Genomic DNA, 12,389 nt, shown 5'->3' with positions numbered 1-12,389 from the left:
CGCTGAGCACACAGTATTATTTTATGATGAAAATGAATGATGCCTTGATTATTGGCAAATGGTTTATATGGAAATGACAACGACATCTACTAAGCTGATTTATATTTCAATGAACTGTCATCTCACTAGAGGATTAGACTGTAGTATTTAGGATGAAATAGATTATCTAAATAATATGTCAAACTTCTGCTTTAGCTAGATCAATGCTATGTTGTCATGTGAGTCTTACTAATCCATAAAAGGTAAAGGTATGCTGTATTACATTTTTGTCTAATGATCTTTCCCCATTTCCTCGCGTGACGCCGCTGAGCTCAGTAAATTTTCCTTTGCTTCCTGTTAGACTCGGCTCATACAATATGTTTTTCAGGCTTCATGACAAACTGGTGCTGTAGCTTCAGAGACTGTTTTGGACCCAGATATGCTGTAAATATTATTATCCCTGCTACAATGATTAAGACAGGAGAAATATTACTCTCATTGCCAAAGTGCAATGTATGTATGGCACAAATGAATATTTTATAGAAATCTATCCTGTCAGATTAGTGGATTTGAGATGATGGTGTGGCTTTTAAAACTATCATTCATTGGCTAATTACTTGGTAATGAGCACAAAGCTAATTCATTGTTTCTAATAAGACGACACACAGGTGAGCATCTCTGTGCAGTTTTGTTGATATGAAGTTTTCCAAAGTGTCTCTGTTAAAAGTAACCTGTAATATAAATGATAAGATATAATGATAATGAGTCACTTAAGGGGCAGAATGTGACCCTAAAAGTAAAATTGCAGATTTTAAAACTTCCAAAAAGAGACCAATATTCTATCAACAAGGAAATGATTTTGACATTTTTGTTAAGCCGTATGGATATGTGTTCTGCAGGGCAATATTAAACTAAACAATGATTGTTTACAGTGAAAACTTCAAGGCCTACCTTTAAGCTTGAATTTCCTCTGAGCTCTGAAGCATGAAATGCCAGTGATGAGATTACATGTGCAGTGATCGGTTACACCGTGGTTAAACAGACGAAGAAGAGGACCACTCACACTGTTGGACTGATGATCTCTGAGGAGTGTAGACCAAAACCACCACAATAATGAATTTATATCACCAAAGAGAAAAGAAGGAGGAGAAAAAAGGAAAACAAGTATCTGTGATAACAGTTTAAATCAGTCTTTTTGTAGAGTCAGCAACGTTTTCAGTTTAAACTCACCCAGAGAAGCAAGAACTTTAACATTAAATCACTTTGATGTGTATTTTTATGCGGAGGCCCCAGGGAATGTGTGCTTCTTTTCCTGTGTTCTCCTTTGAGAACACAAGACAAGTGATTTACAGAGCAGATATATTGCTGTAGCAGACAAAAAAAAAATCCTGCTTCAACCATGTAAAGCATGTTGCCCCTCAGTAACCTGAACCATCTGATGTCACCTGATCTGCTACCTCAGCTGTCAGCTCAGAGTGGTCCAGGTAGTCCTCATGTTGTGGGGACTTGCCTCCCTTATGGGGACAAAAAGAAAGTCCCCTTAAGGTAAATCATTAATTTTAGAGTGAAGACTTGGTTTAAAGTTAAGGTTAGTTTAGGGTTATGTTAAGGTTAGAGTAAGGGTTAAGTTTAGGCAAGTAGTTGTTATGGTTAATAAGTCTCCAGGAAAATAATGTAAGTCAATGTAATGTCCTCTGAAGTGATGGAAACACCACTGGGTGATGTCTAGTTTTAGTTTGTGTGTGTGTGTGAGACAAGCAAGTAGTGTCTGGGAGTATATGTGACACCCAAAACTCGAATCAGGCAACACTTTAGTCCTATTATTTCCAGTGTCAATATGTCAGTCAACCTATGATTAATAAAGAACACACAGGCTTAGAGGTGGTACGCTAGTGAGCGAGTTCTGATTGTTAGGTATTTAATGTTTTAAATATATATTAAATGTTATTTATTGTTTCTTTATAGCACTATATGTCCTCAGCATGTGACCTTCTATTCCCATTGCATCTAAATACTGTACAGTACTCTGCAGTTACAAGCTTTAAACAGTCAAACGATGTCTTTGTCCTGTTTTTCTGCCTTTCATAATGTGTTTAAATAAACTTAAATGACTAAAGAGTTTAACATCAAAAAAACGATGAGAAGTTCTCACTGAGCAGAAAGAAAATATGAATTGATTGCATCTGTAATCAACTCTGTCTTTGCATTTAGCGGCTGAACTTTTCTTCATAAAACAAAATCAGATAAAAAAAAGGAGGATTTGATGAACGCTGAGATAAAATGACCCTGAGCTGGCGGACTGTCTTCACATCAGTTGAGTTTCTCTGGTCTCTCGGTTCAGGAAATTAAAACAATAACAATGAGGAATTTAGAAAAGCCTGTTAATTTACTGAGAATGTGTTTAAAACCCCAGTGACTATAAGTATATTCCCTGATAAAGAGTCCTTGAGCAACACACCTTTAGGGCTGCTGTTACAACGTAAAATATAAGATTCACCAGCATTTGGTTTGAGTCTTTTTTGAAGAGAAACTGTAAAATCTCTCTTAACGTTTGGTTGTGAAGCCCTATGTGAGTGTCTTCAATCAGAGAAAAGTAGAAGAAAAGCTGCTCTCACTCTGGAGAGCAGCTGTCTTGACTGATTATTCTGTTTTTCAACCACAGACTGAAGGTATAATCACGACTCGGATCCCACCTTACAGATGTGTGTCTGTGCAGGTATTACATAACCTGCTAATCCCAAAAACGCTGTTATTGTTTCACCCGTCTTCCAAACTTCTTAGCAGAATCGCTCACAATTCGCTGAGCAGACCCTTTTCTCGTACCTCCTAAACTGCTGTCATAACAACCTCAGCTGCTGGCCTGCTGGTGGACGGTTAAGGTATATCTACACGCTACACTTCTATATGTTTATGTAGTTGAGGCCTTTTTGCTGCGTGGTTTGTTTGAAGACAGAGAAATCTTTCCTGCTGACTGGTTTGCGTGACAAGCGGCCCGGTTCTGTTGTTTGGTTGTGGTCGGCGTTCAGGGACTGAAGAGGTGAAGGTGGACGTACAGACCAGAAAAAGTTCCTGGATCAGCAGCTGTGAAAAGACTTAAATATAAGAAAATTAAGTGTTTTAATATTCTGTGTGTGGTGCAGTTAAGGGTGTGTTCGAGTGTGGTTACAGTTTGGTTTGGGGCTCAAGGACAGAAGTAATTCATTGTGCAACCTCCAGCGATGTACAGACCACCTGGTTGATGTACAGTTTGTCGAAACCTTTTTAAAAACTGTTAGCTTTGTCAGCTTCCTGTATCTGAGACAGAGCGTTTAGAGCTCCCTCTCTTCCTACTGTACATGTGTAAGGAAAACTAGCTTTGTTGTTTTTGGAGACCCTTTGTTATCTTAGCCAGTCAATACTGTATTATTTGAGTAATGATCTCAAACAAACTCTTATCCTCTTGATATAATGTGTTTAGCTTTATTACCAAAGAGATCCGCCAGATAACACTCAATTACAGTCATGTTTTCTTTGTAGTATACAATAAACTTTATACCTAAATATGTCTTTTTATCTACTGTATTTTGTATGTTTCTCTGAAGGGAGACCCTTCCTCGAGATCTGTAATGAGTTTTGTGGCAATAACTTTATTTGCATTAAAAACCTACTTCTTAATCAAGCTAGCGGTCTTATGCAAAATATTTGCATATAAACTCCTCTAATTCAAAGTCAGTGTGGAGAGTTCTCGTGTCCGGAGACAAATTATTTCTCTCCAGAGTTGCAGAATTGTGAGGCACAAATAAAACAGCAGAAAAATAAGATTATACAGGAGTTTGTTGGTGTCCTGGTGTCTAATAAAGGTGGAAAATGCCTCAAATGTAATAATATGATAAAAAAAAAAAGATAATACAGTAGCCAAAAGCATCCCTCTAACAGCAAATTAAATCCATTTATAAACCTGCATTAACTGATTTTTTTGTCCACTTGTTTTCAGCATAAACAAGTAGTGAACACAACTCTGCCATATCATCAGCTTTCAAGCTTATATGTTGAACTTGTTAGCAAACAGTTGCTTATTTCCACATCCAGTAGTTACTGAGAAACATTATCATTCATCTGGAGTCGTGTTTCTGTCCACCTGGTGAATGTAAGTCCAATATTCACTCTCTTTTAGCTCTGGTTTTGCTCTCTACCAACTCCTGAGGGAAAATATCTGGCTCTTTAGCTGCTAAATGCTCCACTATGTTCACCAGCTAGTCTACAGCTAACTGTGTCTGTTTACTGTTTGGTGCTGAGCAGGTAGTGTACAGTGGCTTTTTAGAGCTTTTTCTCTGAAAACAGCTGCCTGCTGCGGCCCAAAACGATGCTATGAGAGCACTGAGAGTGAAGCAAAACAGTAAAGTTGCAGCCGGACAGATAAACAATGAGCTGAAACTCACTATAAAGCTCCGTAAAGCCGAGAGGAGCTGCACAGTGGCTGATAATTCTCTGTAGGTTCATCACTACGATCCACACCTCTGACATTACATTGAGATTATGTTTGGAGCTCTGAAAACATTTCTGAGATTTCAGATGAAGCTTATTGATTTCGCTTTCCCCTTTTCTTTTTGATATCACCAGGTGATCCGTAAGGTCAACAAGCAGCACGCCATCTTAGATGTGGACGAGCCAGTTTCTCAGCTCCACAAGTGCGCCTTCCAGTTCAGAGACAATCCTCACGCCTACATGTGTTTATCCAATGACACCATCATACAGCACCAGGTGAGACTCCCTCGCTCTTCCTTCTGTTTGTCCTTTACTTTCTATTCCTGTTCCGTCTTTCTCTGTCTCTCATTTTCTCCTTCTTCTAATGCCTCCATCCATTCCTCCCTGTAAACTCTAATCACCCTTCACTCTTCCTCTATAATTCCTTCCAACCTCTCCTCCATCATTTCCCTCCCTCCAGGCCACGTCCAGTGTCAGAGACCCCAGCAGAGTGGTGCTGAACGATGGATCCTGTTGGACCATCATCGGAGTGGAAGCAGTGGAATTCACCTTTAATCAGAGTCTGGCCTGCATCCAGACACCAGTCAGTCCTTTTCCTGTTATCACCGGGTTAGAGGTGAGTTAGACTAGAGGACAGGTACTAAGACATACCTATAAACACACACACACACACACACACACACACACACACACAGACCACTGACACACGGGGTGTTTCTCAGTCTAGTTTGTTATTCTGTTTGTTGTAAATTAAGTCCAATTCAAAAACAAAAGACAAAGATCACAGTTAAAGATGTTAAATGAACTGCTGTGAGATCTGAAGTGACGGTATTTCTTTTTTTAAAGCCATTTAACTACAATCATCTGTACATTACATCACCATTTTCAGAGGCAAACCAGATGATATCACAGAGAAACACAAATTAAGAATGACAAAATGATGTGAATATAATATTTCAAAATGAGAAGCCATAATTAAGGATTAGGCCTTTAACAACATTGCCGACCATACGTTTCTACTTTGATTTTCCACCTTTAAACCAGCCATTGGTTATCATTAGTACAGTACAAAAATCAACTCAGCAAGACTTGAAATGTTTCTGTAATCTGGACGGTGTTGCTGTAGAAAACAGGCAACAATAAAAATAAAAGGAAACTTGTTGGAAGGGATTTGCCTGCATCTTCCAGCAATGAGCAGCTGAATCAGATGCTTCTCAGGTCAGAGACAGAAAATACTGGAACACACTGATCAGTTTGCAGCCTTTAATACTGCAAACAGCCTTTGACTGTGATGACAACACAGTAGTGTTGAAACGTTGGTCTAAAAGAAAACTTGTGCACGTGTGTTTCTGCAGGTGAACGGTGGAGGACACGTTGCCATGTTGGAGATCCACGGAGAAAACTTCAACCCTCATCTCAAAGTCTGGTTTGGCAACAGCGAGGCCGAGACCATGTTCAAGTGAGTTGAGAGGAGACAGAAAGACGGTGTGTGAGAGGAGAGGAGGAGATGTATCAAGGTGAACAGACAGTAAAGATGTAGACACGTAAGATGTAGAGAGTCACAGAGACGAGAGAAGAGGAAAAGAAAGGATGAGGAGCAGAGAGGAGGTTAAGAAAGAGGTGAAGAGAGGAGACTTTAGAAGAGATATTAATTTACTTAACATATTAAAGCACAAAGCAGGGGTTTTAGATGACTTACAGCCAACAACACATATAAACAAACCCTGATTTGAAGGATTTGGGAACTGATACACTGCTCATCTTTTTCTTCTTAGCAATTATTTATAAGTAAACACAACTTCTATAAAAATGATCCAGAAACCAGAAAGGTAGGAAGAAACATAAACACAGATCTACTGATAAACTTACAGTACAATAGAACCTGTCGACACTCGTAGCAGCGGTTGTCATTTTGCTTTTATTGGCCTTCAGGTCTGTTGGCTGGTTGCCTTTAATAGCTGGTGGAGAGTTCAGGGCCATGAGGGAGAATAAATGAGCAGTACATATCTAGCTACATATCTAACAGAAGGAAAGCAGTTTGAGCCTAAAAAATACACTTTACTTATTCTTTTGATGAAGAGAAATGTATAGGCTAGTTGTGCAAACTAGCGGAGAATTACATACATTATTTTGATCAGTTTGAGTTCAAAGTATCTTCAAAGTTGGTGTCCGACAGTAGACCAACTTTACAGAGTCTGAACTTGATTACAGTTTCTTTACATTCAAAAATCAAACATCAAGTTTGACACAGTGGAGTTTTCTGGTTATGTAAGTCAATCAGATGAGAAACTTCTGTTTTTAGGTGCATGTTTGCTTTAACAATCACTTTGGGACGCACTATTTTTTATTTATGACTGTTTTATGTCGTTCGCTGTCATGCTGCTTCACCGTAGAGGCACCAGGTGTGGAGCTGAGCAGCACAAGGGCTAAATTGAAGTGTTAGTCATGTTTAAGTGAGACTGCTCAGGTCTGTGAAGCTGACTGCTCATAAAAGTTGGCCCCAAGATAGACATTTTTTATGGAATTTCCTTTTAAAAATATAAAGTGGCACTTCTGCACAAAATATTTCGTAACCAGAGAGGTTTAACCCAAATTATGTTTCATCTGACCCAGATTTTGAAAACAGTTATTTTGCTGTTTGTTGAGGAATTTCTATAAAACACCACAGACTCACAGTCATGTCTGATGAGAGGTGTCTTGCTGAAAATTATGGGATGTTTCAGAAAAAGATGTCTGATTTGCAGTTGGGATGTCTTATCTACTGGAACAAGTTTGATATTTAGCATATTTAGCATAAATCTTTAAAAACACAGCAGAAAAGTTTGAAATTTTGTGAAATCCACTTTCTTGCAGACTCTCATGTCTGTACGTTTAAAATGAAGCTACTGCTAGCAGCCAGCTAACTGAGTTAGCATGAAGACTGGAAACAAGAGTAAGCAGGTAGCCTGGATCTGTCCAAAGGTCACAAAATAATAAAAGCTCACCAATAAACACGTTGAATTTCGTTTGTTTAATTTGTACATTACATAAATTGTAAAAATGACAAATTGTTGTTTATGGTGGGTTGTTGATGTGCTGCATTATTTCTTGTTGCCCAGTTGCCCGGCAAAAAGCAGAGACTCCAGGAAGTCACTGAAATAGTTTGTCAATAAAATAAGAGTATTTACAACAAGTAGTATATAATATATAACAATAAGTAAAAGTTACAATAGGATATGTTGATGTTGTCCGCTGCGGGGGTTCAGGGCACTGCTGAACAACAGTAGCACACAAAGACACAACATTACACAAAAATCCAGAAGCAGCCAAAAAAACATGCTTTTTTAATGTGTTGTTCATAGTTTTTCTTTATGAAAAGGAAGAAAAAGGTCTTTGGGGAAACATCAGTAATGCTTCATCTAAGCTGACTGGAGGCGTGTGTCGGCGTCTGTGTTTGATTGACAGCAGCTGACAGGCTGAGTGCTGGTGTTACACCGTAGAGAACAAGAGACAAAGTGAACAAACTTGTGGTTTAACCACAATGTCAATGAGCAGACAGTGTGTTGTTAGCACTGGTACCGAAGAGTAAGAACCAAACCAGCATCTTACGGGTCAGAAATGACCTTTTAGAGGTATGTTTACATGCTGTGTAGCTAATTAGCCTAGCCTGCTAACGGATGTTAGCGGTGCACTTAAAATCTACACAAGTGTCTTTATTCCTTTTTCATTTCTTTTTCATTTTGTTCTGGATTTGTTTAGAAAAAAATCTCCCTATTAGTCAAAATCCTGGACATTACCTGTTGAAAGTCTGTGTAAAAGTATTCTTTATAGTCATGACATCCATTTTATTCCTCTTTACCTGTATTCATCTGCTTTTAGGGACCAAGCCAAGACTGAACCTGAGAGGTATAAAGGAGCTTATGTTATATTCAGACATTGGTAGGAGTAACTCAGCTTGGCTCACAGGGAACAATCCTCTCTCTAACTCTCATGGGGGGGAGTCTGTAAATTACAGAAGGGCACTGCAGAAACCTGACATTCAGGCGTCCCCTCACAGAATCTCATGTGACGCATCCCGAATCAAAACAACCCCTCTGACGTCAGAATCCACCTCAGATCCCACACCTAAAGTGCTGAGGCATCGTAAGTCAGGGTCTCTGGCTGAGAGCAGCTCGCCACCAGCTTCTGCAAATATTCCTCCCATCACCAGCAGCTCGGCGGCGTAGAGGAAAGCCATGTTTGTATAACACAGTCATCCACAATGTGCTGTTTGTACGAGAGGCTGCAGCCAATTAGAAACATGATCTCTCCCTGCCATGCAAGCCAGAAGTGAAGTATGGGTTTAAATGAAATACCTTCACAAAAAGCTCCATAAAAGGGCTTTCAAAATGTCTGCTGCTCGCTAGTATTTCATATCAACCTCAGATTTATGTTTAGTCTGTGACATAATCATCGACTTTCATGGTTTATTTTTCAATAGTTTCACTGTTGTTGCTTTTGTTGCTCCTCAACTTCAGAAGAGTCAGCTGCAAAGATGGAAAAGCCACAAAAAAATAGTCTTATCATCATGAAAGATTTTAAATCTACCATTTTTGCTTTGTAAGGTTTGTGTGGTTTATCATTTTTAAACCTGCATTAACTAATATTAATTGAGTCATTTGTGGGCAGCACAAAATGCTGTAAACACAAAATTAGATCTTAAGGCCTTATGAAGTTGTCACATCCAGCAGATGTGTCCAGATGTCCAATATTCACAGTGTGTTTAGCTTTGTTTTATGGACTCTCATATAATTCATAAAGGTTGGCTTGAAAACAGGATTTTGTGCCTGTAAACTAAGATTACAGTTACAAACTTAAACATGCAAGTTTACAAAACTAAGATACAGATACACATATACAAAATACTGTTCTCAACCTTTATGAATGATATAATGTTCCAATAGTTTTGGTCTTCACTGACTCTTGACAGTAAATATCTGGCTCTTAACCTGCTAAATGTTCCACTGTGAAATCTGCTGCCTGCTGCGTCTGGATTTGATGGAAGTGATGAGAGTGAAGAAAAACTGTAACGTTGTGGGCAGTAAAACCAAAACAATGAGCTGAAAGATGCTAAAACAGAAAGAAGCTGTAGAGTCATGTGATAAATCTCTGTAGGTCTGTAGATGAGCCGCTGTTAATATAAAAATATTGATTTTAGCTGCTTTACTTAGTTGATTTAAAATATTCTTTGATCTGCTATTTTTACTTTCTTATAGTCCACTAAGGCTTTTCTGGCTCATCATTTTTGAGTTACGTGCTACCAGTTGCATCTTTACATGCAGCATTTTATTACAGACTCCTTCTTACTTTCATCTGCTTGTTTTTTCTTCTCAGATCTCCCAAATCTCTGCTCTGTGTTGTTCCTGACGTCGCTGTTTTCAGTGATGGCTGGCGCCGTCTGCGACGCATCATCACCGTCCCTCTGTCTCTCCTCCGATTGGACGGTCTGATTTATCGCACGCCCTTCACTTTCACCTACACTCCTGAGTTCCAGCGACCTCCGCCTGTGCGAGGAGGAGGAGGAGGAGCATCCGGAGGAGGAGGCAAGAGAGAAGGAGGGATGGAGGGAGACCAGGAGGAAGACGTCCTGTTAGAGACCATCCATCAGGAGTTCACCAGAGCCAATTTTCACCTCTTCATGCAGAGTTAGCTCACCTGCAGCTTCCAGGTGAATGTTTGGAGCAAAGTCTGATTATCAGGTTGAAGTCACAGCAAGGAACTGATTTTCATTTTGGATCAATGCTCGTCCTCTCAGTGACCTGTATGCAAATTCTGACTCAACATCGGAGTCACAGACTTTTCTCTGGATCACAACATTCCCTCTTTGCCCTTTTAATCTTTGTTAATGTTCATTGGACCAGAATATTCCATTCTGTCAGATATAACTGTCAACAAGATAATTAGACGTCATGCACAGTAAATTATGGAAAATTATGGAAAATTATTTTCCCACCACAAAGCCACAAATATACATATTAAATCCAGTCGACAATTCCTCCAAATTACTGAGATTGAGAAAAGGCAACATTGTGAGTTTGAAGTGAACAACACTGTAGGGCAGTTCCTGCTGTTAGGTGCTTTTTCCCCCCAAGAATCATATTTTCTTGTGATTTCATGTGTGATTTTTGGATAATGTAACTATAGGCTTGTTTGCACTGCAACATTTTTTAAAAATTGTAGTTGGAAAGTGAAAATCAGTGAGAGCTGAGACTTCATTTAAGATAAATTAACCCTTGAGGACGTCTTACCTGAGTGTCAGAATGTGAATTCTTTGCATAATTTCAGCTACCGGAGCCTCCACATCTATCAAGTTTAGGGTGCACTTGTGGTTTGACTCAGCAGAGTTGGATTTAAGACTCCTGTTGTGCAAAATATTTGCCTTTCTGAAGCGCCGTTGATCCAGACACTGACTCCCCGCCACCACCAGCTGCGCTCCAGCAACCTTTGACCTTCATGAAGGCAGGCAAGCAAAAAGAGACTCTTCCTACAGACATCCATCAAGTTATACATATTATTATACCACTTATCATTAATAACAAATCATGTTTAAATGCAGCAGTTACACTCGATCTGATATTTATGGCTACCAGAAAGACGTGATGTGTATACAATGTGTTCAATGTCACGGTGAGAGGGAATAAAACAGCCGAGAGTGGAGAATGAACTGTGCATACCTCAAAGAAAAACACAGGGAGCTATAGAGAACTGTAGCGTGATAGACAGAGCGAACGCAGCGAGCAGGAGGATATTTTTCTGGAGAATGGACACACGAGCCGAGGGCAGCGTGTTGTGAGAGAAAGCAGCAGTGAAACACTTTCTGCTTCCTATTGGATCCTTTGAGAAACAGCTTTCAACTCAATATTCTGTCAGACGAACATAACCTGAGTGTGATGTGATCCATCGCTGTGTGTGTGTGTGTGTGTGTGTGTGTGTGTGTGTGTGTGTGAATGGCACTTTGTTACTCATCTGTAACTGTAATAATTCACGTGGGTTTAGCTTCTCCCAGTGGATGTTTTCAATTACTTTACCATCAGAGGTTCTGGTGAGTGATGTAAAAGTCTTAATACATTTTTGAATGAGTTCAGCTGAGTTTAGTGTCGGGAAATTCATAAATATTATACAACATCTTGTAAATTGTCGGCGTTGGTTGTGGCTGAAGTTTAAAAATGAAAAAAATCTGAAGTTGTGGAGTTAGAAGTGAGGTTAAACCTCTAGCAGCTAGCAGCTCCAGGCTACATTAGCTGCTGCTAGCAGTGCAGGTGAACACAGTCCAGTTGCCTTGTGGGTAATGTAGGTGTCAGGTTTTGACAAGGAATAATTAGTTGGCCGCTAGATGGCATGAATGTAATTGTAGGTTGTTTTTTCTGGCCTGAATTTTAGATCTATACTGTCGTTTTTCTTATGAGGATGAGCTGCTAAAACAGTTACAGGAGTTCAATGCTAAATTGCTGGAGAACTCTTTAATGTTTCCCCAACATTAAAGAGTTGTTTTGTGCTTCTATTCTATTTGTTCTTAGGTGACAATAAAATCCATGTTTGTTGCCAGTGTGAGCAGTCACAACAACAGTTTAGACATTAAGCAGATTAACTGAAAGATCTGTAATTAACACTAAACATATTTCAGTAGTTCACCATCAGTTCAGAAAGTTAATACTTAGTCCATTTAATGAATATAGCCAAACATCACACATCTGCCTGAGGTATCAGTTGGAGCTGCTTTGATCAGAGCTGCTCCTCTACAGACTTTGCCAACAGCAGTTCATCACTGCTGCGGCTTTTTGCTTTGTATTCCCGAGAAACTGTTTTGAAAAAATATTTTTCAGGATTAAGAGGCTTCTTTGCATCGTGTTTTGTTTTATCATCTCCTGCTGGACACATCACATATTTGATAAAAAGTTGGCTGCAGAACACAGTGATAGCAAGAAATC

The 12,389-nt window shown here is 39.3% G+C and overlaps 1 protein-coding gene across 3 annotated transcripts in view; it reads left to right on the top strand.

Moving 5' to 3' along the window:
- rbpjl (recombination signal binding protein for immunoglobulin kappa J region-like) overlaps nucleotides 1-11,914 on the top strand; it is a 43,569-nt gene extending 31,655 nt beyond the window's left edge. For 2 of the 3 annotated variants that reach the window (XM_067586230.1, XM_067586231.1), the window contains 4 exons: nucleotides 4,579-4,719; nucleotides 4,904-5,059; nucleotides 5,799-5,902; nucleotides 9,796-11,914. In XM_067586230.1, coding sequence (XP_067442331.1) covers nucleotides 4,579-4,719; nucleotides 4,904-5,059; nucleotides 5,799-5,902; nucleotides 9,796-10,111 — 717 coding nt within the window. In that variant the 3' untranslated portion in view covers nucleotides 10,112-11,914. The remainder of the gene's footprint in view (nucleotides 1-4,578; nucleotides 4,720-4,903; nucleotides 5,060-5,798; nucleotides 5,903-9,795) is intronic. The other variant, XM_067586233.1, reaches the window with a different exon arrangement.
- The last annotated feature ends 475 nt before the right edge of the window (nucleotides 11,915-12,389 follow it).

Source organism: Thunnus thynnus, chromosome 4, assembly GCF_963924715.1.
Source record: "Thunnus thynnus chromosome 4, fThuThy2.1, whole genome shotgun sequence".
NCBI classification, from domain to species: Eukaryota; Metazoa; Chordata; class Actinopteri; order Scombriformes; family Scombridae; genus Thunnus; species Thunnus thynnus.
Note: the sequence above shows the minus strand (reverse complement) of the source record. Positions and strands in the feature narration are given on the sequence as shown.